Source organism: Trichomonas vaginalis, chromosome VI (assembly GCF_026262505.1).
Source record: "Trichomonas vaginalis G3 chromosome VI, whole genome shotgun sequence".
Taxonomy (NCBI): domain Eukaryota; phylum Parabasalia; order Trichomonadida; family Trichomonadidae; genus Trichomonas; species Trichomonas vaginalis.
In genome coordinates, this window is record NC_067208.1 from 12,413,326 (window position 1) to 12,439,426 (window position 26,101).

Consider the following 26,101-nt stretch of genomic DNA (forward strand, 5'->3'; position numbering starts at 1 on the left):
GTTATTTTAATAAAAAAATTTATATTAAATTTTAATCATCATCAAATTCGTCATCATCGTCAACATCATCATCAGAATTACCTAAATGTACAATCTGATGGTTATATTTTTCTTCTTTTTCATTTTTATTTTCCTCATATTCTAAATCTTCCTCTTCTTCAAAATTTTTAGCATCATTTTGGTCATAACCCATTGCTTCCATCTCAGCCTTTCTAAATTCGTAATCATCATCTCCGTATTCAGCTCCATTTTCAATTTCAAAGTATTCCTCTTCTTCGCCAGCGAAATCTTCTTCTTCCTCATCATCGTAATCATTATTACTTTCTATTCTTATTTGTTGATGTTGAGGAGGAGTGATTTGTTGAGGTTTTCGCAAGTCAGGAGGATGTAATGATCCAGAAGAAGTCCTTGCGATTGTTCCCAAACTAACAGTCTGATGTACTGTGTTTTGTTGGGCGTTTCTTCTTCTCGGCATCATTTCATCTTGTTTTCTTGCGATGTATTCAACAATTTCGGAATTATCATTGTTCCTTGCGATATCAATTGGTCTCAAACCTTTCTTAGTAATGATATCGAGTTTGAGTTTGGACTCCAATATCTTCATGACTTCAGGTGTTCTCAGAAAAGCTGCAAAGTGTTGTGGACCCCATCCGTCGTTGTCAGTAACTGATGGATCGATTCTTGGATTGGATAAAATGACTTGAACAACATCTGCTTGGCCTTCTTTTGCAGCCAACATCAATGCTGTTCGTCCGTAATTGTCCGCAAGATTTGGATCCCATTCCGATGTTGAGAAAATGTCCGAAATGACATCGCGAAGCCAGTTAACAATGGCTAACATCAATGGAGTTTCGCCAGCATCGTTTTGAGCATTGATTTCAACTTCTTTTGTTCTTAAAAGAGCTTTCGCAAATTCATGATGTCCGCCATAAATGGCCAGGTGAAGTGGAGTGTTTTCTTCATTATCTGGCGAGCAGAGATCAATTCCTTTGACTTTGAAGAAGAAATCAAGTGAATCTGTCTTTCCCCAGCTTGCTGCAACAGCCAGTGGATTGCGGCCTTTGTGGTTGGCTTTGAATATCGTGTCAGGAACTTTTTCGGACATGTATTCGAGGAATTTCGTTAATCCAAGCTGTGCAGCGTAATGTGCTGCATTGCAACCACGGTTATCGCATGAGCTGAGGTCGTTTTTGTTCAAATATTTGCCAAGTAACTGTAAAAGTTCGTAATTATCTTTCATTACAGCGACAATTGGCAAAGTAAGGCCGTTTGCAGCTGGTATTGATGTATTTGCACCTTTATGGATGAGGAAATCAACACATCTGACGCTGCCACCTTCGCATGCACACATAATAGCTGTTTTTTGACGATTGTCAAGTAAATCAAGCTGAATCTTTGGATTTGAAGCGAGAAGATTGACAACTTCGAAGTATTTGTTGGCTGCAGCATAATGAAGAGCTGTTTTGCCGAGGTAATCGCGTGCATTTATGTCAATTCGAGAAGATAGATAATCAACTATGGCCGGATAGCCGTATTCAGCTGCGTAATGTAGTGGAGTCTTGTTGAACCTATCGACTTCTGATATATTTGTGAGTCCAAGGTCAACTAATGTTGTAATAACATTTAATCGGAAATTAATAGCGGCAACATGGAATAATGTACGACCTTGTGAGTCCGTAGTAAGGAATTTATCATGAGATATCATAGAATGAATGATGCGAAGTAAGTCTGCTCCGCCATTTGCAGCAGCAAAAAGTAAAAAGTCCCAATTATTATGGGTAACAGTATCGTAGCCATGTCCACGGTCAAGAATGGCCTGAACAGCGTTTGTAAAGTTAGAAATTGCAGCCATATGAATGAGAGATGCAAAAGAATCGTATTGGTCAAATACAAAGGCCTTAATTCTTACTAGATAGTCAACACATTGACGATGGCCGTATTTCATGGCGTAATGAAGTGGTGTCCATGCAGCACCATTTCTTTGGTTGAGTGGATCACCACATTCGTGTAAAGCTTGAAGAATTTGAAGTGAGCCAACTGAAGCAGCGAAGTGTCCAGCTGTCCACCCGTTTTTGTTGTGCTGAGTTACGTTGCAACCCATTGAGCAGATTGATCTTACAATCGCAACTCGATCGAATTTAGCAGCTATGTGCAATGGAGTATTGTCATCATCATCGAAGAGTTCTGTTGTTTGAGAACCATAATTAAAGTAATTAAATAACGAAAGATTTCCACCAGCAGCGGCAAAATGTAAGCAGTGTCTCTTAAAAATAAATGAAGAACGCAAGCATCTTTATAATCAATCGAAATCCTTGGCAAGAAGTACTTAAAACATTTAGTTGCCCCGAAAAAAGCAGAAACCATCAATGGAGATGGGTCATTGAGAAGCATTGGATGTGCATCTTCTGGTAAAAGGCCAGCCAATGGCTTCTCAGGCCTACATGCCAAAATGTAAGCAAGGTCGTCGCGCCTAATTGCCTCGAAAACTTCGAGATCGCGAAACGACATATTTTTATGAAGAAAAAAAAAATAATTTCGAAACGAAAATGAAATTTAGTTTAACTCCTTTTTAGTACAAAACAATATGACTCATTATGTCAACATTGAAAATGCTGATTTAATCAAGAAAAGAGATGATTTTTCTCATTCACATGGAGTTTCAATTCCTCTAGCTCACAACAAGTAGCAAAAAGTTTCTACGATGTATATCTCCTTAATCATCTGACTTAGAACTTAGTTTTTTCTTTTTCGTCATAAATCAAATAATGTCCCCCAGAATTATATCAGTATTGGTGATATGCTTTCTAAATTTGCACTGCATTATATTTTGATTGATACAAAAGGCGAATCATTGGAAAAACTTTCCATTAATTAGATATGTGTCAGAATAGTCACAGACGCATATCATTAATGACTATAGATAAATCTGATTCTACTCATTCTATGAGCACTAAAAAATAAGTTTGATAAATTTTGAAATGAAATTTGCACATAGTTCATATGGGTATACTAGTAAAAATTAGCATAGTAAAGTCTAATATTTTTATATTAAAAAACAGAATCAAGTTTCATTATAATTGGTTCAATAAGATTTCTTGTATCTTGATGAAGTTTATATTTTGGATATTTATGGTAAAAGTCAATGCATCTATTGTTAAATTTGATAGACATAGCTTGCCAATCACATATTAATTCGAAAGCGTATAAAGGATCCATTGGTTTTGCTGTTTTGGTGCGCTCATCATACCACATTGGTGATTCAGAATGATGAGGATTGCATTTTTTATGATGTTCCCACGCTAAATTAAAGTCGTAGAAGGATGCTTTTTTTTCTGCCTCGTTCACTGGAAAGAATCTTCTTCTATAAGCGTCAAATTCTTCGGGAGAATATTTGGATTCGTCATGTTTATGTACATTGATTTCAAGCTGATCAATAATTTCGTTTGGAATTAAGTTAAGCTCTTTTAGTTTGTTGAAAACTGTTATGACATTATTAACATGTTCTTTGATATATTCCCTATATTCATTTTCTTTTTGCTCTTTCATCTTGGAGATGAAGTTTGTCATGAAAATATTTTTGAAAAAATATTCAAAACAAAATTGACTACATTGAAATTATACTTTTCTTTAATAAATTACACTCTTACAAAGGGAAACTAAATGAATATGCCGAACATATTCTATATGATTGCGGTTATTCATTCAAAACTTTCGTCTTCTCAAAAATTACCCTGAAAATTTTAAAATGCATAAGATTAGATTAACAAATAATTGATAAAATCTGATATATTATAGCTTACTAGACACATATAATGATAATATTTTGTAATGAATTTTAAAAGGTACTTGTAACAATTTTCAGATACAGTCAATAATATATTTCTGATTTAAAGGTAATGGTCACAATGAAACAGTAAGGAAAAATTGAGAACTTCGAGCGTGTATTTTTTTGAATAGAACCTTCAAACAATTATTTCCATGTTTATTCTGAAGAATTTACAATGTGGAAAAGATGATATTCTAAAAGTAGCATGTATTGAAAAGAAGGAAAAATATCGTCTCAAAACTAACCTCATAATAACATACCAATAAGTATTATAGGAAGTGGGAAAGCTGAAGGAACAAACAAGAAATCAAAATACTCAATGAGCGATTTTCAAAAATCAAATTTGCAAACAATATTAAATAAATCTATATATTTATATAATAAATCATTAATACTACCATATCTCATACTGGTTCTATTAATAAAATTATGAAAACAATATTTTTCACGTAAAAAATTAATTCATTGTTCAAATTTTCAATGCATAACTATAATTAATAAATAAAATTTAACATATATTTAGTTATAGTTTAAATAAAATATGAAATAATTTTAAAAGAGAAAAAAAATGAAATATTTTTAAAGTTAGAATATAATTTTATATTGTGTCATATCCTCCTTGTGCGCCGCACCAGTTCGGGTGGCCGAAAGTGAAAACGAAAATAGCACCTGTTATAAAGTTCTGATAGAACCCTTCCCAGAAGCCGAGGAATGGAAGCTCGAACTTGCCGAAGATGAATCCGTTGATGAGGACACCCAAAATGATGTAAGCGAAGAGTGGCAAGAAGACAATTGAGAGGAAAACAGCCCCTCCTGAGATTCCCTTAACTATTGGGGTTGGACCTGGCTGTGGTGTTGCTGTTGGTGTGTGTGGATATGGCTGTGATGTTGGCTGTGAAGTTGGTCCACTTGTTGGTGGATATGGCTGTGATGTTGGCTGTGAAGTTGGTCCAACGTACTTCTTAGGGCAGGCAGCGTTTGTATGGGCATAGAGGGTAACTCTGAACATGTTAGATTCGTATGCAATGTCATCAAGGTCAATTCTTGGATATGGAACTGACTCATTACACAAGAATTGAATGGCTGTTGTATAGCCTGCATAGCCACCACCATAAACAGCTGTTACACCGTCAATTAAGTCATCAGATGTTAACTGAATCGACAATTTTTGTCTTGGATCACCAATACCGTAGCAATAATCATGATCGTCGATGTCAACGCACTTCCAGATGAATGTTTGACCACCACCTAAGCATGTCTTTGTTGCGGATTGACCACAATCTCTGGCCAAATCGAAATCAAGCTGAATTGTAGCGCGTTCGAAGTCAAGCGATGTTCCCATGACGATCTCTTCCTTGTGGGCTGGTATCTGTGACAAATCAAGGTCAATGTAGTATCCATTAATAACTTTAGAGGTGAAACGGAACTTTGATGGGTCAATAGGCTGTGGGACTGGTGTTGGATTTGGTGTCTTTGGAAGTGTTGGCTTTCCGAATGCTACTGGGCAGGCATTGTTAGATTTCGCTTTAAGATAAATTATTTGGTCGGCCTGTGTTGATTCGAGTTGGATTTCCTGGCCTGTAGGAACGATCAACTTATCGTAGTCGTCATCTGGATCGCAGTAAATCTTGAAAACTGTCTGGACATTGAGGTATGAGTTGTATTTCAAGAGGACACCGTCATCAATGTTCAAGCCGGCCTTCTCAATGTACTGATCGTAGTTGATATCACCGTATGGATAGCAGAATCTGTTAGCAGAAGAACCGTCGAAGCATAAGAAAGCGTTTGCGTTGTTTGGATACTCCTTTCTGCAGGTGCCCTGATCTAATGGGCATGTAAGCTGCTTCCATGGAGAGAATTCGAAGTGTACATCGGCGTAACTTCCATCTTTCGATCTGATCTTAGTATTCATGTGGGATAATTCGGATTTGAAGTCATCGAGGTTGAAAGAGACGTAGTGTGTTGTATTGTGGATGATATTGTGTGGATTTGGAGATCTCATCGGAGTTGGTGGAGTTGGGAACTCTGGAGGCCTTGGAACAACGAATGGCTGTGGTGGATTGCCAGATGCGCATGCTGCCTTGGCTCTAACAGTGAATTTGAGGGTTGTGCCGTCTAAATCGAGTCTTGTTGAATTAATCTCAATTTCCTGTGGGTTGAGGTTTGCATCGCAAGTATATGTGGCTTGGGCCTTCTTCTGGAAACCGAAATACTCAGAAACAACACCGTTGGCGAGATCTTTAACATCGACCAATGTAAAGTTGATATTTTCATCAAATTCACCGTAAGCGCGGCACTTTTGGTCGAGGCAGAGGAAGACTGTTGCATCTTCAACGCCGTTGCAGTCGTGGCCTGTTGGGCAGGCAATTGGACCGCAAGGACGGTAGTAGAGCATCATTGGCTTATGTACGCCTTGTACTGTGACGTTCCACTTGTAGAAATCGGTGATTGCTGCTGGATTGAGGGTTGTAAGGTTGAGATCAAGGGATTGTCCGTAGTTATCGTAATGCATGGCGCATTTATCGGATGGAATTGGTGGAATAGGGATGTTGACAACGTCAGCTTCGTGGGATTTGGCCTTGATTCTGACACCTGTATCATCTAAGAAGATATTCGTATCGATATTCATGTATCCATCTGGGTATTCGTCATCTGGTGATGATACGGATACTTTTGTAGATAAGTTTGTGGCTGGATCGAAATAATCTAACTCAAAACCGAAAGCTTCGCCTCCCTGAGGAAGAGATGCTGGATTAATATCAGTTCTGGAGACACCGAATGATTTGCACCTATCCTCTCCTGGATCTAATGGGCAGATCCAGACATTTGAAAATGAATTCTTTGGTTCGCAGAGATAAGGTGGTGGGCAGAGCATTCTGTCGCAAAGCTTGAGATGGAGGGCCATTTCTTTGCCACTGTATTGAACTGTAGAGCGAAGACCGAAAGGACCAGAAGTAATATCGTCAAAGTGGGCGTCAATGCCTCTGTTTGGATCGCCATCCATTCTAGAGACGAACTCGCAGACTTTGTGGAATTCTGGTGTTGGTGTTGGTGGATTTACTGGAGTGGAACAGCCAGCAGTGTGTTCACCCATAAATCTGATCTCTGTACGATTGCCGTAGTAATTGATGGATCTTACCATGCTTGGCTTTGGATCTGTAACATCTGAATTACAGCTTAAGTCAATCTCAACGTCAACTGCAAAATAATCTCCAAAGGATGGGAACATCTGGCCGTCGGCGTTGTAGCTGATAACTAATTGCTTGGGTGACCAGTCAAATTCTGAAAGATAATTTGTGTATTCCCAGGTGTTTGTGTTCTCATTAAGACGCATCATGTTAGCACCGCGAATTTCGACATCGGCACCACGTGGAAGATCGTTCTTGTCGAGGGCATCACATGGCTTGAAGAAATATTTGTAATTCTTTTGTGTATCTTCGAATTCATATGTTTGGTTAGCAAAAGCTGGGTTAAAATCCCATTGGTTGCCGTCAATGTTAACTTTACAGATTCCACGCTCTATAAGGGAGCGGGAAAGACGAGGAAAAACAAGAAAGTTAAGCATTCGAATCAAAAAAAAATTGAATAATTTGTTTATTAAACCGCTTCACTCATTAATTTTTTTATAAAACGATAAGGACGGGTAGCACTGTATTTAGGAAAAATGAAATTTATGATCACGAACGGGAAACAAGAATTTAGATGATATATTTGAAAATTTGTGATTGGATCTTTTTTTTCAACTTATATCGGCGCGCAGCTTTGCTGCGCGCCGATAGATGCACTATATACAGTGAGTCTTCAAACCCGTTATTTTGGAACAAACTGGATATAACGCCCTCTCAATTTTTAATGACGTTAAGCATACGTGTACTAGAGGGAGAGGCTTAAATCCAGATATATAGGTACTAAGTCGGAATACCAATTCCTTGTTGTCTAAAACAATAGGTTACTGCGAAAAAAATTAGCAAAAATCAAATATTTTTAAATAAAATGTAAGTTAATTAACTTCGAAATGCTGGACGACTTGTTTATTGTCATTGCTATTCCAAGGCGTCCAATATTTATTTGGCTTCAAATTATCTTCCTATAATAGATATGATTAAAATTTTAAGGTTTCTATTCGACCAAATAATCGCATCGTCAATTTTTCTAATTTTTGCCAAATCTCACAATTTCAAGTAAGTTTTGTCATAGTTGAATTTTTGATAGGCATTGGTTACACAGCTGGTATATAATGAGATTATTCATAAATGGAAACTATTACATTCAAAACTAGGTGTTCCGATAATTGGTGTTACACCCCATATTTTTAAAATTTAATGAGTTTTTATTCATTACTCCTCCCAAATTAATTGCTTTATGGAGGAATACTCATAGAGAAGAAGATCCAAATAGTGTTTGGCTTCATTATTATGAAGAAATTAGCCCACCATCTGAAGTCATTTCAGGTGAGAACAAAAATGTCACTGCAACAGATAAAAGGTGCTTTGCTTACATCTGTAAGTTCATCGGCCTTCAAGATAGAGCAATCAAGTTCAAAGATACAGATTACTCGATTTTACTTTGCGAAAACGTTTTTTCGCAAGGTCCAGGCGCAATATATGTTGGAAGTCCTAATAGGAATGACATTGTTATTGATAAATTCTGTTCATTTGGGAGCAAAACTTCTTCAGATGGCCAATTTGTTTATTTGAGGGGAGATATCAACAGTCTAATCCTCCAAGGCTCAATTTATAATGGAGGAAATAGTTCAGTAGATGCAATGATTTACCACAAATTTGGTGTTGGATCTCTTTCAAAAACAAATATTTCTAACTGTATTTCTTCTCGAAAAATTGGTTTTTATTATGATTTTGCTGATACAATTGTAAATGTTTCATTTTGTAGTTTTGAGAATTTAATGATATTAAAACATATATTAGTAGGGTATATACTAAGGTTTTTATTTCTTTGATGTTGAGGTCTTGGATACTTCCAGTATGAAGAAAACTGCTTCGCAATTTTCGAACTTGCGGACCTATCTAGTCCCTGGTTATTCCATGGCAGGGGCTGATACTGCAGGAATGATATCTAGGTACAAGATACTAGATATTTTATAGAAAACATTTGGCATTTGTTAAAAAGTGTCGAGATGCAATTAGTGGGTAACTTCAAAACTAAGATCGATTGCACTACAATCTCACTGGATTCTGCTAATTACCATTATGGAACAAACTCAATGGTAGTGGTTTCCAGTCGAAATGGTCTCATTCAAAGTTTAATTAGATTTGTATCTAGTCCTCCAATATTGTGTTTAAGCCAGTGAGATACATTAAACACAAAATTTCAATAGTTATACTAAAAGTTTTACAGAACAAAGTTTATTTTCAATTCTCATATGTTGAGATAAATGAACTTTTTCCCTTCCAGATTTTAAAAATTTTGTATGATTTTTGTATGTTTTCGATGATCTTATAATCATAAACATCGTTTTCACTTAGTTTGAATATGATACTATGATACATCATCACTTAAGGTTTATACTCATATAAACAAAACAAAATAAAAATGATTTTATGGGTTTGAAAAGTGTTATTTTTATAATAGCTTTCACTTCACTTTCCGGCACCCTTAATTCAAATTTTTGACAATTGGCGTGAAACGTCATAGGGGAATAAGTGCACCCTTAACATGCGTCCCATTGAACTTAAAATTGATTTTTTAAAACATGATCTTTAAGAAATTCAGATATACAATATCAAGAGCTATCTGTCCACGTTCTCTTTTTTTCATTGATATGTGCATAGTATGAGAGAACTTAAACCATTTCTTTGCAATTACGAACCAATTTGCTTTGCATGTCTCCCGGAATGACAAAATGCTCTCCACTTTACTACTTTTAGATTTTAAAACTTTACAAATGTTAGATTTTGAAACATTACAAATGTCGGATTTTGAAACATTGTTTTTGTTTTATTCTCATGTAAAAAGTGTATTTTTAAATAATATAAATATTCTATAAGTTTTTATTTATAAAACTCTATTCTTTGGTTTTCTCCTTATCATGGATTGGTTCCATTCTTGGTTTATTCTTTGATTCATCAATTTTAGCTAAAACTCTTTAACTCCTTCTCCAGTGCGACCAGAAACTGGAATAACAGGTATAGCGTTATAAAACTTGCTGGAAATTGATCCTGTAGCTCTGTTGAAGTCTGTAAAGTAAGATCTATTGTTATCTGAATCGATTGCAGCATTAAATTTGAAATTGGAACTTTTTTTTCTCAAGACAGTTGGTTGAGGATTTTTTTTTTGGAACAACAAAATGCTATTGTATGTCGTTTGATGTAGCAATGCAAATGTATATGTGACATGCTGTCATTTCCCCTTTACTCTTAGGAAGTAAATCTTCAAATATCAGCAAATTTGTTTGCAAACATGTGACAATATGTAATGATATTAAATCTTATTAAATGTTTGTTTAAAAATGAGCAACACGAAAGTTAAAGCCATAATTTTACAATATATAATTCTATATAATTCTGGCAATATCTTTATTGTATTCCATCGCTCGATTTAGATATCCTCAACCAATGATATGATCGTTATAAAATAAGATGAGTTGCCATCACATTATCAGTTTAATAAAACTTATTTAAATTTTTTTACTTGCTTCCAACTTTGTAAGCAGCCTCCTTGAAAGAGAGTGGCTTGAACTCGTATCCCTGACCTGTGTAGAACTTTGAAGAGAACTCGACCCACATGAGACGAATTGCGTGAAGGAGGGAAGAGAAACACTCCATACCAAGCAAAATTACGACTGTTCCTACAGCGAAAGCAGCCCAGCCACAGAAGAAAGCGGCTGGATTGTAAATCTTGAGTGTCAAAATGAAGATTTCCTCGTACAAAACGTGAGAAAGTTGAGAGTGAGCGAGTGAAAGAGCCCAGAGACGGAGATAAGAAGCTGTGTGTGAAAGCATTGAAAGGCAGAACTCAATGACATCGATGAGGTTCATAACGAAGATTTCCATGACTCCGCCGTGTGCTTTTCCTTTGTGGCAGACAATTTCGACAATTGGCTTGGCGAACAAGAGAACTGGGATGGTGATGATGAAGATAAGGGCAATGGCATTCTGTACTGTCTTCTGGTGTGGGAAAAGGTAAGATTCAGATCCTTTATCAATTTTATCGCCGGAACTAAGGAGCATTCCGATCAAAACTTGGATAAGGTTGACACCCTCTTCGCCAGGAGTATGGTGGGAGCACCATTTGAAGATAATAATGAAGACCATGTATCCGAAAAATGAGAACATGTAAAGCATTTGCGGGAGCCATGAAAGACATAGTTCGAGCCAGTCGCGACGGTGAAAATGCTTGATGAATTGGAGAACCATGCCAAAGGCCATTTGGCAAAATCCCATAATGATGGCGAGTTTCATCTTAAGGGAGTTTATAAATGTAAGTTCGTTATCTTTGAACATCCAAACTGGGTCGACACCGAATGGATAGACCTTGTTTGGCTTCTGTGTCCAGATCTTCTTTCCTTCCTTCGTTCCTTGGACATACGATGAGCCAAAGAAGTCAATCGGAAGTCCGAAGCACTCGTTGTAGATAAATCCGCAGTAGAAAGCGCAAATTGACATGAATAATAAGAACCATCTGAAACTAAGAATCAAATCGTTAGTTTCGCCACCGGCATCACGAAGCTTTGGTGAAATTAAGATGAGGGTAATAGCGACAATGAGGTAAAGAAGAGAATGTCCCATATCTCCGAACATAATTCCGAAAAGGAATGGGTACATGCAGTAGAAAGCGCCGCCATTGACTTCGTTGTGGCAGGCAACACCGTAAGAGTCGTTGAAGAGCTGGAATGCGTAAGTAAATGAGTTTGTTTCGATATAGGTTGGTGGATTCTCAGGAACTGTATCGAATTCGATTGTTGTGTGGATGGCGCAGCCAGAGATCTCTTGTGCTTGATCAAGAAGTGGCTGGATTTCGGAAACGCGGCGTTTGGCGATCCAGCCTTTGTAAATTGCACGATCTTCAATGGTCTTGAAGTCAGCAAAGTCGATATATTGGTAAATTTGCTTTTCGCGGATGTAGAAGAGGCGATTGAACCAATATGTTTGTTGAAGCTGAAGAAGGAAGTTCTTGTTGTCTCCATAAGATTGTCTGAGGACACTCTTGCTTTCGTAGATTTGGTTTGTCAATTCGTTTTCGAGTTTGTCGAGATTTACATCTTCAGCTGGGAATTCGAAGACTTCTGCACCATACGACTGTGCAATGTTCATGAGCTTCCTGAGGATTGACTCTGTTGGGAACCAAATTGTGAAGAAAGACTTTTTGTCATCAAATGATGAAATATCAGATGAAGAAAAGACATTTCCTCTTGAAATGCGGTAGAATGTATAGAGAAGTCTGCGAAGTTTGGTTGAATCGATGATACCTGTGATAGAGAAGAGGAAGTTCAAGCCTCCGATGAGCTCCATTTCAAAAGCAGAGGATTTATCTGTTTCTGCCTCGCCGCCTTGGATAGCTGTTCTTCTCTCCTGAAGGAGTGGTCTGTAGAAACGAAGAGCTGCTAATGTGTGCTCGGCTGTCTGTAATTGAACTTCGAGATGCTGAGTACGTGTAATACGCTCGTGGAGGGAAGTATCGGCTTCGAGAATCTGCTGACGAAGCTCGTTCTCTGAGATATCCCTGTTCTGCGCCTGCTCATTGAAGGTAGCCAGCGAAATTGGAGGTGGCAAAAGATCATATTGTTCTAATTGATTGCCGATAAAGTTAAGGCATCTTTCTGCTTCTTCGCAGTGAATGTAGCTCTCAGTATAGCGCTTGTTTACTGAGTCATTGCCAGTATTTTCGTCAATTAGATGGATTAAATCCTTTTCAGCAAGCAATCTAATTGTGGCGCCCGCACTTTCGTACGGAACGACTAATTGGACGTGCTGCATTTCTTCGGGGAAGAAAACAGACGACTCCTTGGTCATTTTTTATTATAACCTTAAATTCTAATCATTTAGCTGTCAGAATGGTTTTTGATCCCTTTGAAACATCGGTCGGACGATGGGGATTGCTTCTAAGGGTTTCGTTTTGCTAAAATTGTCACTTTTATAGCATATTTGTTTTTGGATGTTTTGCGAAACCAAAAAAAAAAAAACTATGATATACAATGTGTGTGTAAAGAAAATACTTTATTTACTAGTTAAAAAATCATTTGGTATTGATCAAGTTATTTTTTCTGGATAAGATATTATATGGATAATTGGATAGAAAATACAATTATATAATCTTGTACCTGGTTTAATTAAGCTAATTGTCATCAGAAACTTGTAATTTTTATGAATTTCAGATTTTCTTTTCATTACTGCTTTTCTTAATAGGTCAAGTTCTTATTTACGTTATAAAGTATGATATTTACAAATATCAAGTTATCATGTTTTTTGAGAAATTATAAGAAACAAACAAAAATGAAAAAGATAGGAATAGCAATGAATAGTGATGTGGGTATAGAAAATGTAAGAGATATGAATGCAAAGCAATCAGTATTTAGGATATTGACCATAGATTTCGAAAAAAAAATGCTGCATATTGAGCGAAAACTATGATTATATTATAAGGCTGTCATTTAAAGCATAATGAAACTATTCCCTTTTCATTTTAATCGAATAAGATAGTAAAGATTTTTGAATTAGCTAGAAACTGATGAGATGTTTTCACAAATCAGATTTTTAATCTCTATAATGCATAATTCACTCAATATCTCAATTTTGATATTGCGAGATATTTTTGCTATCGGTTTCGCAATTTTGACACAATAGCAAGAGGGTTCTATAAGCATTATTATCAACGTAGAATCTGAATATCATATCAGAAAATGTCGCAAATCTGACATTTACCCGACCAAATAGCAAAAATAATTGAATACTTTTCGCAAAAACTTTAAAAATCGATAAAAATATGAAATATAGATATTAAAGAGATTTTTATATAATATTCATAAAGATTTTCCAAAAATATGATACCGCAAAATTAAAAAAGTGACGTCTTGAGTGGAGTCAAAGGTCGAAATTGCTAGCTAAATGTTTTTTTAGCGAAATTGCGTATTGTACGTTCTTTTCGCAAAACGAAACCCTTATTGCTTCTCTCAATAATGATGGATATAGTTCACTTATGATTTATCAAACTCCCATAATCAAAAATTGACCAATTGAATTATTTTGATTATCGTATGAGAAATTACCATAAATAGCATCTCTACTTCCATTCATTTAATAATCTCACATCTATAAGAGTCCAAAAGAGTGTAAAAACCATCGAATTAAAATAAAAAATTATTAAAATTTCATTTATTTTTTTGATTTTGAAAAAAATTTGGAAGATTTATCATAAATATTAATAGGCGAATCTAATTTAATTTTATTATACTATAGTTTTCATTTCACAAAATTGAAATTTAATCAATATTTACAAAATTTAAATTCATATTTCGATGCTGAAGACAATTTATTACAACAAACAAGTGTGTCGTCCAAAAATACTGTATTTTCATTGATTTTTATTAAGTAATATATATAAGATGCGTATTCTATCTTCATAAATTAAGATTTTTTTTCTTTTTTTCAGACATCACAAACAATATTAACAACATTTACAATCAAGATAAATCAAATATTTTACTTCTCAAACATAGGTGTTAACAAGTTCACTTCCGATGGCTCCATAATTGAATCAGCATTAAATCCACGAGATGGAGATGCTAATTTTGGAGAGAAAAGTATTCCAGTTCCCAAATCACCAGGTGACCATTGTGATATACTTGGAGACATCAAAGTAAATGGTGATCTAAGTATTGATGGTGATTTAAGTGAACTAAATGGGCTCTTCAAGCTAAATGGAATATCTGTTATTGATGGTGTCATCATCGGAGTTGGTAGAGTTGGTGATGCAGCCTTAATTGTTTCCTTTACAATTTCTTCGAATTTAGGTGGCTTAGGAACATCATCAGCTGACTTAGGAGCTGAAGAACTTGGACGTCCACGTCTAGGTCTTGTAGCTCCGGTCTTATCATATTCTAATCTTTTCTTCAAAGTCGAGTTCCAACGATTCTTCACAGCGTTGTCACTGCGACCTTTCATTATTTCTGATATTTTAACCCATTGGTTTCCCATTTTGGCATGTAATTCTATGAGTAACTCATCCTCTTCTGGTGTGAAAGGAGAAGTGTTAACTTCTGGATTGAGATGATTGCGCCATCTCTCACGGCACTGCTTACCTATTCTTCCAGGAAGTAGTTCAGCAAGTTTAGTCCAATTCTTCACACCGTATTGGTTAACGAATTTGATAATGGTTTCATCTTCTTCAGGAGTCCAGCTTCCCTTGATGAGATCAGGATTAATAACCTTTTCCCATCTCTCTTCAATCTGTACAGCACTCTTTCCTGGGAAAAATGGAACAAGTTCTCCCCATTCTGGACGAGGAACACTCTTCATAAGCTTTTGGAAAAGCTCATCTTCCTCTTTAGACCACTTTGTATTTTTAGAGTATTTATTAACTTTTTGACGTGCGCGGGTTGGCGCGTATGACGTCGATGACATTAAAATTAATAAACGGCAATGTTTTTTGAGCCCGTACATTCAATAAAAATCTCTCAATAAGTTTTGAGAACAATAACGTTTATTAATTCGAAAATCAAAAATTATAATGAGTAGCCATAATCATGAATAATTTTTGAGATATATTGAATTTATCGTTTGAAAATTCAAATTCTCATTTTTTTATTGAAATTATCCAAAGTCTCCGATTGATTACGTATCGAAAGAACTCACCGCAAATGCAATAATGCAGTTATTATCTTACCGAAATTTTATGAGAAAATTTAGTAGTAGATGAGTGCGGGTTGTGTGACTTTTTTTGTTACAACTATATATAGACGATGCATTAAAATATATTTATTTATAAATCATTAAAAAATTAACATTAATTTTAAAATAATTTATTTTTTTATCTTTTATAAAAGAAGCTATATATAGATGATGTCAGATATTCCGCGATTAATTAAACATTGTTTAAATCCTGAATGGGTTAAACTTCAATTTAAAAATGAAGATTGTGAATTATTAAATGAATATGAAAGCCAAAATAAGCTAATGAGGTATAAATATAATGATAAAGAATATTTAATTTCATGGAATCAATGGAGTCATAATCAAAGACCTCATAAACGAGAAGAAGAAATTGAAAATAATGAAATGGAAATCATTGATGACATTAAAGAGGATGGAATTCCTAAATTTTGTAGAAAAACCTTTAGAACTAAGTTAGGAGCATATAAACGTAGAGTATTAAATCCTGAATATCTTAAACATCAATTTAAAAAGGAAGACTGTGAATTATTAAACGTTAATGATTATGAAAATACTAAATCAAAACTGAGATATAAATATATTGGAAGTGATGAAAGGTGTAAAGATAAAGATAAAGTTTATTCAGTTTCATATAATAACTGGCACACGTTAGGGATAAGAAAACATTTAGGAGATTATGGGAAATGTTCTGAATTCTTTAAATCTAGTATATACGAGAGAGTAAAAGAAATCAGATATAATTATTTTCATGAATGAAAAATAAACTACCATAATGAAATAAAAAAATTTTTAAAAAATAAACTTTAAAAATTCATGTCTTACATTTTTTGAATAATTTATTTTTTTAATTCGTATGAAAATGAGTGTCAAAACTAACGACGTGAAAAAATTAGGATTCACAAACGAGGAAATAATGAATATATTAGAGGAGGTGGGTTATGAAGTTAATAAATATTATTTAAGAAATTGTCAAAAATTCGCGGAGTTATTAAATGATTTAGATTATGATGGAAAAATGAATAAAGATGATGTTATAAATTTCTTATATCCCACATCTGAAGAAGAAAAACCTAAAGAACCTGATGTTTTCCCTGAATATTATGAAGAACGGATTAAAGATGATGAATATGATGAAATTGAAAGACTGGAAAAAATAAGAGATGAAATAGATGAAAAAATTAAGGAATTAAGAGAAGTTGAAAAATATAATGAGAATGAAGTAGAGGGTTTAATGAATATCCCAGCTTCAGAATCAGAAGTTCAGAAATCTCATGAAGAAAGATATAAAAATTATGTCTCAGAATCAACACAAAATTTATTAGATGGTGAAATAGACGAAACACTTTCAGAAGAAGGTACTAAATTTATACGTAAACATAAGTTACAATTTATTGATAATGAAGAATACCCTTGTATCTTACTTTCACCTCCTCTTGATTCTGAAAAATTCAAAAAAGCACTGAAAAATGTAACATATGCAACAAATACGATTAAGAAAGAAGACCATGATATTTACACAAATTATTATTTAAATAAATGTGCAGGTGTTGATAAAGTTTTTGATTTGTTAGATAAAATATCAAAAGAAACAATTGGTACATATAAAATTTTATGCGATTGTGGTTTCATTATTGAAGATACTAATAATGTTTCATATGAAAGAACAGCACCGAAGGAAGACGAAGTTGAAAGGTCTATACCATTCGTTATTAAGAATATAAAAGATATGAAAACTTATAAACATTATATTTATTCATTTATTTCAGAAAAAATGGAAGCAACCCATAAAACATCATCTCATCATTTTATAGCTATTCATACATTCCTTTTCAAAGTTGTGAAATTAAATAAGACAGGAATTAGATTTAATGTATCAGGGTACGCATTCTTGAGTAAATTAAAATGTATTCGTCACGTCGCAGATGATAAAAATTTATGTGTCCTTAATTCATTTTATGGACTTTAGCCCTGGACTTTAAAAAAAATAAACTTTATTTTTATTTATTTTTTAATTTTTTATTCTTACATAAATGAACAAAAACGGAACAGCTAAAATGAATGATAATCAAATAAGAGCCGAAGGTAGAAGGTTATTTAAACGCTTCTATAACATTCCTGATGGTGTTAATCCTAAAACTCGTAGAAGTTATTTAAATGAAGCCATAGATGCATATGAAGGGTTTGACATTTCATCAGAAAGTGAGAGATTAGCAAGAATGTTAAACGTTAATATTGATTTCTATTATTGTGTTCCTCAACCAGAAGACGTAGATATTAACAAGGTAGACTTTCCATTAGTGGATTCAATAATGATAGATCCAGAATTTGAAACAGTAAATATTTTATTAACACAGAGTCCATGTGGAAAACTTCACGCTGACAGAATAACAGACGTTGAAGCACTCACCGGCTATAGAGTTTGTCCATATTGTAAAGAAGAAGTTTATTCTATCCGTGATGATCCAGAAAGGAAAAACCAAAGAAGATTTTTAAAGCATTGTGAGAAATGTAAAGAAAATAATGGAAGATTAATTCAAGACGTTCAGTTGCAAAAGACACAGCAACCATATGCACCACATATTACGAAACAGAAGATATATCAGTGGTTATTAGCTCATAATTTGCAGAAATATTATAAACCGACAAGATATTATATTACTTTTGACTTTGAAACATTAGAGACTAAAGAAGAATTACAACTTTCTGAGTGTGCAACTTTGAACGCTTACTTAAAACCATTCATGGTATCATCAACGGTTAAATTAAAGCCGCAAACGGACTCTTTGAGTCCTGAAGGTCTTTCAGACCGAAGCGGCGAGGTCGTAGACCGCGATAAAACATATACGAGGAATTTTTGCTTAACTTCAAGTGATTCTTTTATTTCTGATTGGATTGAGTTTTTATTTTCAACCTGTTCATTAGTTGCTAAATCAAATATGAGTCAATACGATGAATTATTGAAGCCGCAAACGGACCAAACGACATTAAATGAAAAACAGAAGGAAGCATTTAAAGAACTTCTAGATGAGGAATTCAATAAAGTGAATATCATAGGTTTTAATTCGGGAAAGTTTGATTTAAATTTAATTCTTCGTGATTTAAACACTGCAAAATGGAAAATAAAATCAATGCTGGGTTCTTCTTCACAATTTAAGCAAATCATTGTAAAGAAAACAAACTGTCCATATGAATTAAGATTTATTGACATCAGAAATTATATAGCGGGTGGAACATTAGACCAATTCACTCAAGATTTCGGAAACAATAAATCACGTGTTAAATCCTTTTTCCCTTATCAATTCATCACATGGGAAAATTATGAAGATGAATTATATAAAGTGGAACCATTCACTCAAGATTCATTTTATTCAGCATTAACTCAAGAAACAATATCCGATTCAGATTATCAAATATATCTCAATGATGCTAAAAACTTTAAGAATAGATTAGAATATTTTATTCATTATTGCAATAAAGATGTTGAAATTATGATTGACCCAATTGATAAAATTATTGAAGAAACATTTGTTTATAAAATTGATATGCTTCATAATCTTTCTTTATCATCGAATGCTTCAATGATTCGTTACGCTTTAGCATATAAAGACTTTAATCCTAATGAAAAATATCCAGAAGAAGAAAATGTGGAATCAAGTTTTGAATTAACGAAAAAGTATTGGAAATATAAAATTGAATCATATAAGAAACAAGATGAAAAAGCAGAAAGGAATACTAAAAATAATGTTTCAATGGATGATTTTCAATACTATCACGATTTAATCCTTTCATCTAAATGCAAAATGTGTGGTAAAGCGTTTACATATGCAAATAAACCAACATTGGATAGAATCGATAATGAAAAACCACATACTAAAGAAAATTGTCAGTTAATGTGTTGTTATTGCAATGTCGTAAAATCAAACAAAGATGAAGACATTCAACGTTTAAGAATCAATTTAAGAAATTATACATTAAAAAATAATTTACCAATGACTCTAGATTCAGTTGAAGCTTATCACATTCTCCGTAATGGAATTACTGGTGGTTTATCAAATGTTCAACATAGAGTAAATCTTAAAGGAATCACGCACATTAATAAACTTTCATATAATCCAGAAACTAAAACTGTATCAAATGAGGACACTTCCAACATTATGACTCATTTCGTTGGTGTTGACTTTAATTCATTATATCCTTCATCATTTTCATCTAATCCTCATGATTTCATTCAATATACTGACCATAAAATGTATATGCCGGGAAGATTGAATGGTGTTATCATTTGTGATACAGCAACAAAGAAAGCAAAAGCACTGGGAATTATTAAGAAGAAAAATACTTTATTCGTGGCTGAAGTAAAGGGTCACATTGATGAAAAATACATTAATGATTACATTAACTTTTTACCAATAATAAGAAACTTAGATATTATCACAGATGAAAAAACAATTGGTAGTTTTATGTATAATTACATGAAATCAAACAATTTACCAGTTGACCAGAAACAGAGGAAATTAACTCAGTTAGCATCAACACACAACCAATATCAACCATTTTCTTCTTATTATCTTTGGTATCTAATAGACAGATTTCATTTTATCATTGATGACATTCAATCAATTTTAACATTTACGAAAAATACTTGTTTTAATGAATTTGCGAATGAATTTATGAACGAAAGACAAAAGGCTGAATTAGAAGGAAATAAAGGAAAAAGTTTATTTTGCAAGATTTCACTTAATGGATCATATGGTTACGATGCAATGAATACACAAAATTACGCAAAGACTAAAATAATGAATACACAGAAGGCACGCGTTGCATGTATGTCAAATAAGTTTAAAAACATAAGAGAAATAGGAGAGGATACGTATCAAGTGATGCTTAAAGATAGATTTTATAGATGTGATACATGTTTACAAGAGGCATTCTTCACTTTAGATAATGCTAAATACTGGTATTTGGTTTTCATTTATGATTTTATGTATAAATGCATGGATGTTAATCGTTTTCATTTCATTGAAGGTGATACTGATTCATCTTATTGGGCAATCGCTGGCGACCCAAATCTTCCTAACACTCAAGCATTTCAAGCAATTGTTACCGATAAAAAATTTTATGATAAAAACATTTACAAATTCGCACCTTTTGATTTCTTCTGTTTTAATGAGAAATTTAAACCTAAATTAAAGAATAAAGCTGAAGAAAAAGCACATGAGAAGAAGTTATTGGGTTTAGCAATTGAGAAACAAGGTGATAACATGGTTGCTTTATGTCCTAAGTGTTATACTTCATTCAACGGTTCAATTGATGGAAGTGATTTTAAAAAGATTGCACAAAAAATGAAAGGAGTTAGTTTACGACAAAATAAACAATTAACACCTAAAAATTATTTGGATATAATAAATGATAAAGTGATATTTGATGGTCAGAATATTAATTTACAACTTAAAAACGGGTCAATGACTCGCTTAACAATCGGTAAGACTGCATTAACAGGAGCACACACTAAGCTGTATGTTGTGAAAATGGATGTTGTATGCCATTTATTTAATACAATTTAAAATTTTATTTTTAATGAAATGCCACAGAAGAGACAAAGGAATAAATCGATTTATACCAAATGATTTTAACTTTCAGATTCCAAATAATCAACCACAACGAATTTTTCAATCCCACCACAGCATCAACGGAGAAGAACATTCACCCCTGAAGAAAGAAATTTCAATAATTTGATGCGTCAACAAAATCAAGGTTTGAGATTTTATCCGGGTAGTAATGGTATACATATAAGGCATCCAAATTTAGATAGAAGATATACCGCTGAGATTCATATTTTACCTAATAATACGGTTAATTTTGCTGGATTTTATGATCATCATCAGGAAATCTGGACTCCACCATTTGATACTGTTTTAGAAGGAGGAACCGTTAATGATGCGATTCAATATGTAAATAATGGCTTTGATACTATGATTCAAAGAGGTGGACACCCTTAAAACATTTATTTTATTTTTATATAAATGGATGACGCGGATTTGATGGATGACTCGGATTTGATGGATAATGTAGATTTAGAAATTTTAATTGATGATTTAATATTTAATCAAAATTTTCTTGATTATTATGATTTAAAAGCATATCTCCAAAAATATGATAACAATATAACGGGTGATGATATGGGTTATTATTATTATTATTATAAAAATGAAGTTTTGAAATATCATGATAGAATAATTTCTAAAATTAAAGACAAAATTAAAAATAATGAATATAAAAAGGGAAAAACTAAACCACAACTTAAACAGTTGAAAGATTTCAAAAATAAAGTATTAACAGAAGAAGATATTGATGAATTATATAATTTATATAATCCTGAGTCACAAAAGCCAAAAGAGAAAAAGCCGAAAACAACACCAAAAGAGAAAAAGCCGAAAACAACACCAAAAGAGAAAGTAGCAAATGTTCAACAGCTAAAGGTGCAAAACGCCCAGGTCCTTCAGACCATAAATGAAGCACAAGCTTTAATTTATGATTCATTAGTTAAACCATATTCAGCCCGACTTTTAAATGAAGATCAACTTTTGGAATTCATCCTTCAACATAAACTCGAAGCGGGAAAGTATATCAAACCTTTATATACAGCATATTTAAAACAAATGAACAGAATACATCCAGAATTAATGAAGGAAGGAATGAAATCCAAAACTTCATCATCCAAAATCAAAGCAGATAAAATTAAACCACTTACAACACCAAAACCTCCAACGACAGTACCTCCTCCTTCAGTTAATCATTCATCATTCACTTTATTATATCCATTTCAAACATTAAAGAAGCAAAAAGATTTTAAAAAGGATTTCAAGATATTAAATAAACCAATTGACCCGAAAATTCAACCGTTAAAGGAAAAATTCAGTCGCCCTTCATTTGCACCATATCCATATTCATACGAAATCGATCATCTGGAATATTCAAAAGGAAAAGTTACTTATTTATTTGCCATTAACATTAACACTAGATATTTATATTGCATTCCGGTGAAAGGGAAAACAGAACAGGAAACAAGAAGAGCTATTCAATACTTACTAGATCATGAAAGAGTAGATAATATAAGGGGTGATGGTGATAAAGGATTTCAGGCAGCTATGGCTCATTATTTCCCACAAATTAATTTTTACTTTTCATCCTCTCCATATACGTTTCATAATAAAATAGTTGATGCGGTAATGAGAACTCTTAGAGATGCGTTAGGGGTTAACGGTCAGATATACTGGGATGGAAATCATGACTCCATCATACAGCAGTTAGTATATTATTACAATAATACATGGCATAGAACTATAAACATGAAACCAGTGGAAATGAAAAATGATATTTCAAAAGAATGGGAATATATTAGAAAGCAAATGGAAAGGTTAAATGATGTTAAACGTGAACAAATTAATTCGGGGCTCATGAATTTTAAACAAGGGGATAAAGTTTTGATTCATCTCGATTATGGAAAAACTGATAAATTAATGACAAAAAGAAGACGAAGATTTGACACAATAGCTGAATTTGTTAGATATATTAACGGCAATGCATTAGTTGAAGTTGACAATAAATTAATAGAAATTCCGATTTATTTTATTACTCCATTATATTTAAATAATATTTAATTTTTTTTATTTCGTAAGAAATGAGTGACAACGAAGCAGTCAAGAGTCCAGACGATGAATATAAAAAGAAACTAAACAGAATTAAATCAAAAATATGTTATTACAAAAAGAAGCCACAATGTGGTGGGGTTGAAAACAATAAAGAGAGGAAAGAAATAATCGAAAAATTAGAAACTTATCGTTCAATCCTTAAACTGAGTGAAGCAAAAATAAAAGAATTTAATAGAATAAATAAATTGATTGGAAGAGATGAATTTAATAAAGATGAATTTTTAAACTCTATCCAAATTTAATTTTTATTCCTCTTCGACAACATCTCTCTTTCCATCATTACCGCATAACCACATTTTCTCAATTTTAGTGGTTTGTTATTTTTAACATGTTCTTGCATCATTTTTATCATTTCCTCCCTTGTTATGATTCGTGGTAAATTTTGAGCTTGTGGGGTATTCATTTATGATAAAAATAAAAATTTGATGTTATCGTTATTTTATCGTGAATGTTTTTAGGTCATTCAATAATTAATTATTTTTGAAGAACCGAAGGTGCTACCATGTTACCATGTGCTACCAGGTCATTTAACTTTTCTGAAAAAGTGTGACAACATGACATTTTGACAACAACATAGGAGGAAGGTAGTTATTAATTATTTTTGAAGAACCGAAGGTGCTACCATGTTACCATGTGCTACCAGGTCATTTAACTTTTCTGAAAAAATGAGACAACATGACATTTTGACAACATAGACAAGATTTAATTGAATTATCATCAAATCCTTTAGATGTATGGATAAATACACATTATGATGAATTGTGTGCAGGTATGACGTGTGAAAATGCTCTATTCTGCAAACCATCAGACATGAAAGACAAAAACTTTCAAATGAGTATTAAGGATAAATGTGATAGGAAACATAGAAGAATAGACGGTAAACAAACATGGTGTTATGTTTTGAAAGAAGAAATGAAAGGATTATATAAACAGGTTGAACCAAACGATAATGAGGATTCATTTACTGATGATGAAATACCTGTAAATGAGCCGCTAAGCGGCGAGACCTGAAGGTCTAGCTTTATAAAGTATGATTGGAATTTATTTTTGCATTAATCCTGAACTGTTGTCAAAATGTCATGTTGTCAAAATGTCATGTTGTCACACTTTTTCAGAGAAGTTAAATGACCTGGTAGCACATGGTAACATGGTAGCACCTTCGGTTATTCAAAAATAATTAATTATTGAATAACCTAAATCATTTACTCACAATATTTTTGTACAAAACGACCCCAAACTTTTAACTTCTTTTCTGCAGCTTCAAATGCTATCTTAGTGAGTTCATATTCTCTAAATTCTCTCTTTAAATCTTCTTGTTCCCATTGGTCTAGTTCGTATGGAGAATCTCTATAACCATAATATATCTCACGTTCATGTTCTAATTGTTTTTCACACATTTTTCCAACTTCTTCTTCAAACAAAGGTTTAGCATTCTCTACTGTATCTTCAAGTTCTTCTTCATCTAATTTCTCATGAACTTTCTTGTCTATGGAGTCCATAATATCTTTGACATAAAATGCATACTTTACAGAGCACCATTCAGCAACAAAATGAACGAGGTCAGCATGTATGTAAATACCTTTGAATTCATTCATAACACCCTTAGTAAGCTCATAAAATGCTTGTTTTGAGGTCGAGCCACTTTTGGCTCCACCGTATTCGTTCATCCAAAACTCAAGAATTTCCTGCATTTTAGTACTATTGAGAAATCTGTTTAAATGGTTTAACTTTCCTGCTTCTCTTGCCATCTTTGTTGCATTAATGTAACCATCCTTGTCTCTACGTAAGACTTCAATACCGTTATAAGTGCCTTTTGTGAATGTTTCGCCATTAGATTTGTTCGTGAATGTTTTTGCTTCGACTGACATTTCTGTTCTTACATACAAAATAAAAAAATAAAAAAATAAAACTAACTTTATTTTTGGGTCATTTACACTCATTCCGATGAAGTCATGACAAATCATTTCCTGTGTTGTTGTCAAAATGTCATGTTGTCACACTTTTTCAGAGAAGTTAAATGACCTGGTAGCACATGGTAGCATGGTAGCACCTTCTGTTCTTCAATAATTAATTATTTTTGAATAACTGGGAAATAAATTTACGTCAAATATGCAATTTATAAAATCTTATGTCGACAGGCTACGTAGCACAGTGGTCTAAGGTGGTGTTATGGAGGGGTCAAGGTCTGTGGTTCGAACCGCGACAGCGCCGTATTTTCTTATTTTCTTTGTTTGTCTTGTTTGTCGTGAATAAAAAGTATCATAAAAGTGCTCTATCTTCCACGGAATAAATAAAAAATTTACTTTATTTCTTCTTTATTTCTTCTTTATTTCTTTGTTCCCGTGGAAGAAGGGTTTTGATGTTTTTTCTCAGCCGAAATCAATGATTTTTTCATTTTTGGAATCCTTAGCGAATGAGGAATCTTTTCTCTCGTGGAAGCTTTGACCTAAAATAAGCCGCTAGCGGCAAGGGCGAAGCCCATAATTTAGGTGAAGAGACCCAAAGGGTCAGAGCCGCAAAGCGGCTAGGTGAGATATCACCTGTTTTTTCACCTGTTTTTATGGTAGTAGTGAAATAAAATTTTGTTATCAGTTATTTTATCATCATTTTATTAACTTCATCTTTAGTTAATAATTTGAATGGATTCGCTAATGTTCCACCTTGAGTCACAACACCTACCCCGGCTAATTGTGAAGAACCTGGGATAAGTACTCCAT

General features: G+C 33.5%; 10 protein-coding genes across 10 annotated transcripts, besides 2 other annotated features; 3 read left to right on the plus strand and 7 right to left on the minus strand.

The window, feature by feature from the left end:
* Nucleotides 1-31: 31 nt before the first annotated feature.
* TVAGG3_0852660 (spectrin binding) lies at nt 32-2,101 on the minus strand (the record flags this gene model as incomplete). The annotated part of the gene is made up of 1 exon (XM_001323356.1): nt 32-2,101. One exon carries the CDS (start codon nt 2,099-2,101, stop codon nt 32-34), a length of 2,070 nt encoding a protein of 689 aa, XP_001323391.1.
* A 44-nt stretch (nt 2,102-2,145) lies between these two features.
* TVAGG3_0852670 (spectrin binding) lies at nt 2,146-2,508 on the minus strand (the record flags this gene model as incomplete). The annotated part of the gene is made up of 1 exon (XM_001323357.1): nt 2,146-2,508. One exon carries the CDS (start codon nt 2,506-2,508, stop codon nt 2,146-2,148), a length of 363 nt encoding a protein of 120 aa, XP_001323392.1.
* A 57-nt stretch (nt 2,509-2,565) lies between these two features.
* TVAGG3_0852680 (Family of unknown function (DUF5662) family) lies at nt 2,566-3,605 on the minus strand (the record flags this gene model as incomplete). The annotated part of the gene is made up of 1 exon (XM_001323358.1): nt 3,049-3,567. One exon carries the CDS (start codon nt 3,565-3,567, stop codon nt 3,049-3,051), a length of 519 nt encoding a protein of 172 aa, XP_001323393.1.
* A 775-nt stretch (nt 3,606-4,380) lies between these two features.
* On the minus strand, nt 4,381-7,420 carry TVAGG3_0852690 (mannose-6-phosphate receptor family member family; the record flags this gene model as incomplete). The annotated part of the gene is made up of 1 exon (XM_001323359.1): nt 4,425-7,391. The coding sequence occupies one exon, from the start codon at nt 7,389-7,391 to the stop codon at nt 4,425-4,427; it is 2,967 nt and encodes a 988-aa protein (XP_001323394.1).
* A 1,284-nt stretch (nt 7,421-8,704) lies between these two features.
* Nucleotides 8,705-9,439: a mobile genetic element.
* An 806-nt stretch (nt 9,440-10,245) lies between these two features.
* On the minus strand, nt 10,246-12,801 carry TVAGG3_0852710 (V-type proton ATPase subunit A family; the record flags this gene model as incomplete). The annotated part of the gene is made up of 1 exon (XM_001323360.1): nt 10,471-12,795. One exon carries the CDS (start codon nt 12,793-12,795, stop codon nt 10,471-10,473), a length of 2,325 nt encoding a protein of 774 aa, XP_001323395.1.
* Nucleotides 12,802-14,292: 1,491 nt separating this feature from the next.
* Nucleotides 14,293-15,402, minus strand: TVAGG3_0852720 (RNA polymerase II transcription regulator recruiting protein; the record flags this gene model as incomplete). Its single annotated transcript, XM_001323370.1, has 1 exon — nt 14,482-15,402. One exon carries the CDS (start codon nt 15,400-15,402, stop codon nt 14,482-14,484), a length of 921 nt encoding a protein of 306 aa, XP_001323405.1.
* Nucleotides 15,403-16,687: 1,285 nt separating this feature from the next.
* TVAGG3_0852730 (uncharacterized protein) lies at nt 16,688-17,638 on the plus strand (the record flags this gene model as incomplete). The annotated part of the gene is made up of 1 exon (XM_051249298.1): nt 16,688-17,638. One exon carries the CDS (start codon nt 16,688-16,690, stop codon nt 17,636-17,638), a length of 951 nt encoding a protein of 316 aa, XP_051084773.1.
* Nucleotides 17,639-22,595: 4,957 nt separating this feature from the next.
* Nucleotides 22,596-26,101: part of a mobile genetic element that runs on past the window's edge.
* On the plus strand, nt 22,902-23,333 carry TVAGG3_0852750 (uncharacterized protein; the record flags this gene model as incomplete). The annotated part of the gene is made up of 1 exon (XM_051249299.1): nt 22,902-23,333. One exon carries the CDS (start codon nt 22,902-22,904, stop codon nt 23,331-23,333), a length of 432 nt encoding a protein of 143 aa, XP_051084774.1.
* Nucleotides 23,354-23,626, plus strand: TVAGG3_0852760 (uncharacterized protein; the record flags this gene model as incomplete). The annotated part of the gene is made up of 1 exon (XM_001311445.2): nt 23,354-23,626. One exon carries the CDS (start codon nt 23,354-23,356, stop codon nt 23,624-23,626), a length of 273 nt encoding a protein of 90 aa, XP_001311446.2.
* On the minus strand, nt 24,587-25,252 carry TVAGG3_0852770 (uncharacterized protein; the record flags this gene model as incomplete). The annotated part of the gene is made up of 1 exon (XM_051249300.1): nt 24,587-25,252. The coding sequence occupies one exon, from the start codon at nt 25,250-25,252 to the stop codon at nt 24,587-24,589; it is 666 nt and encodes a 221-aa protein (XP_051084775.1).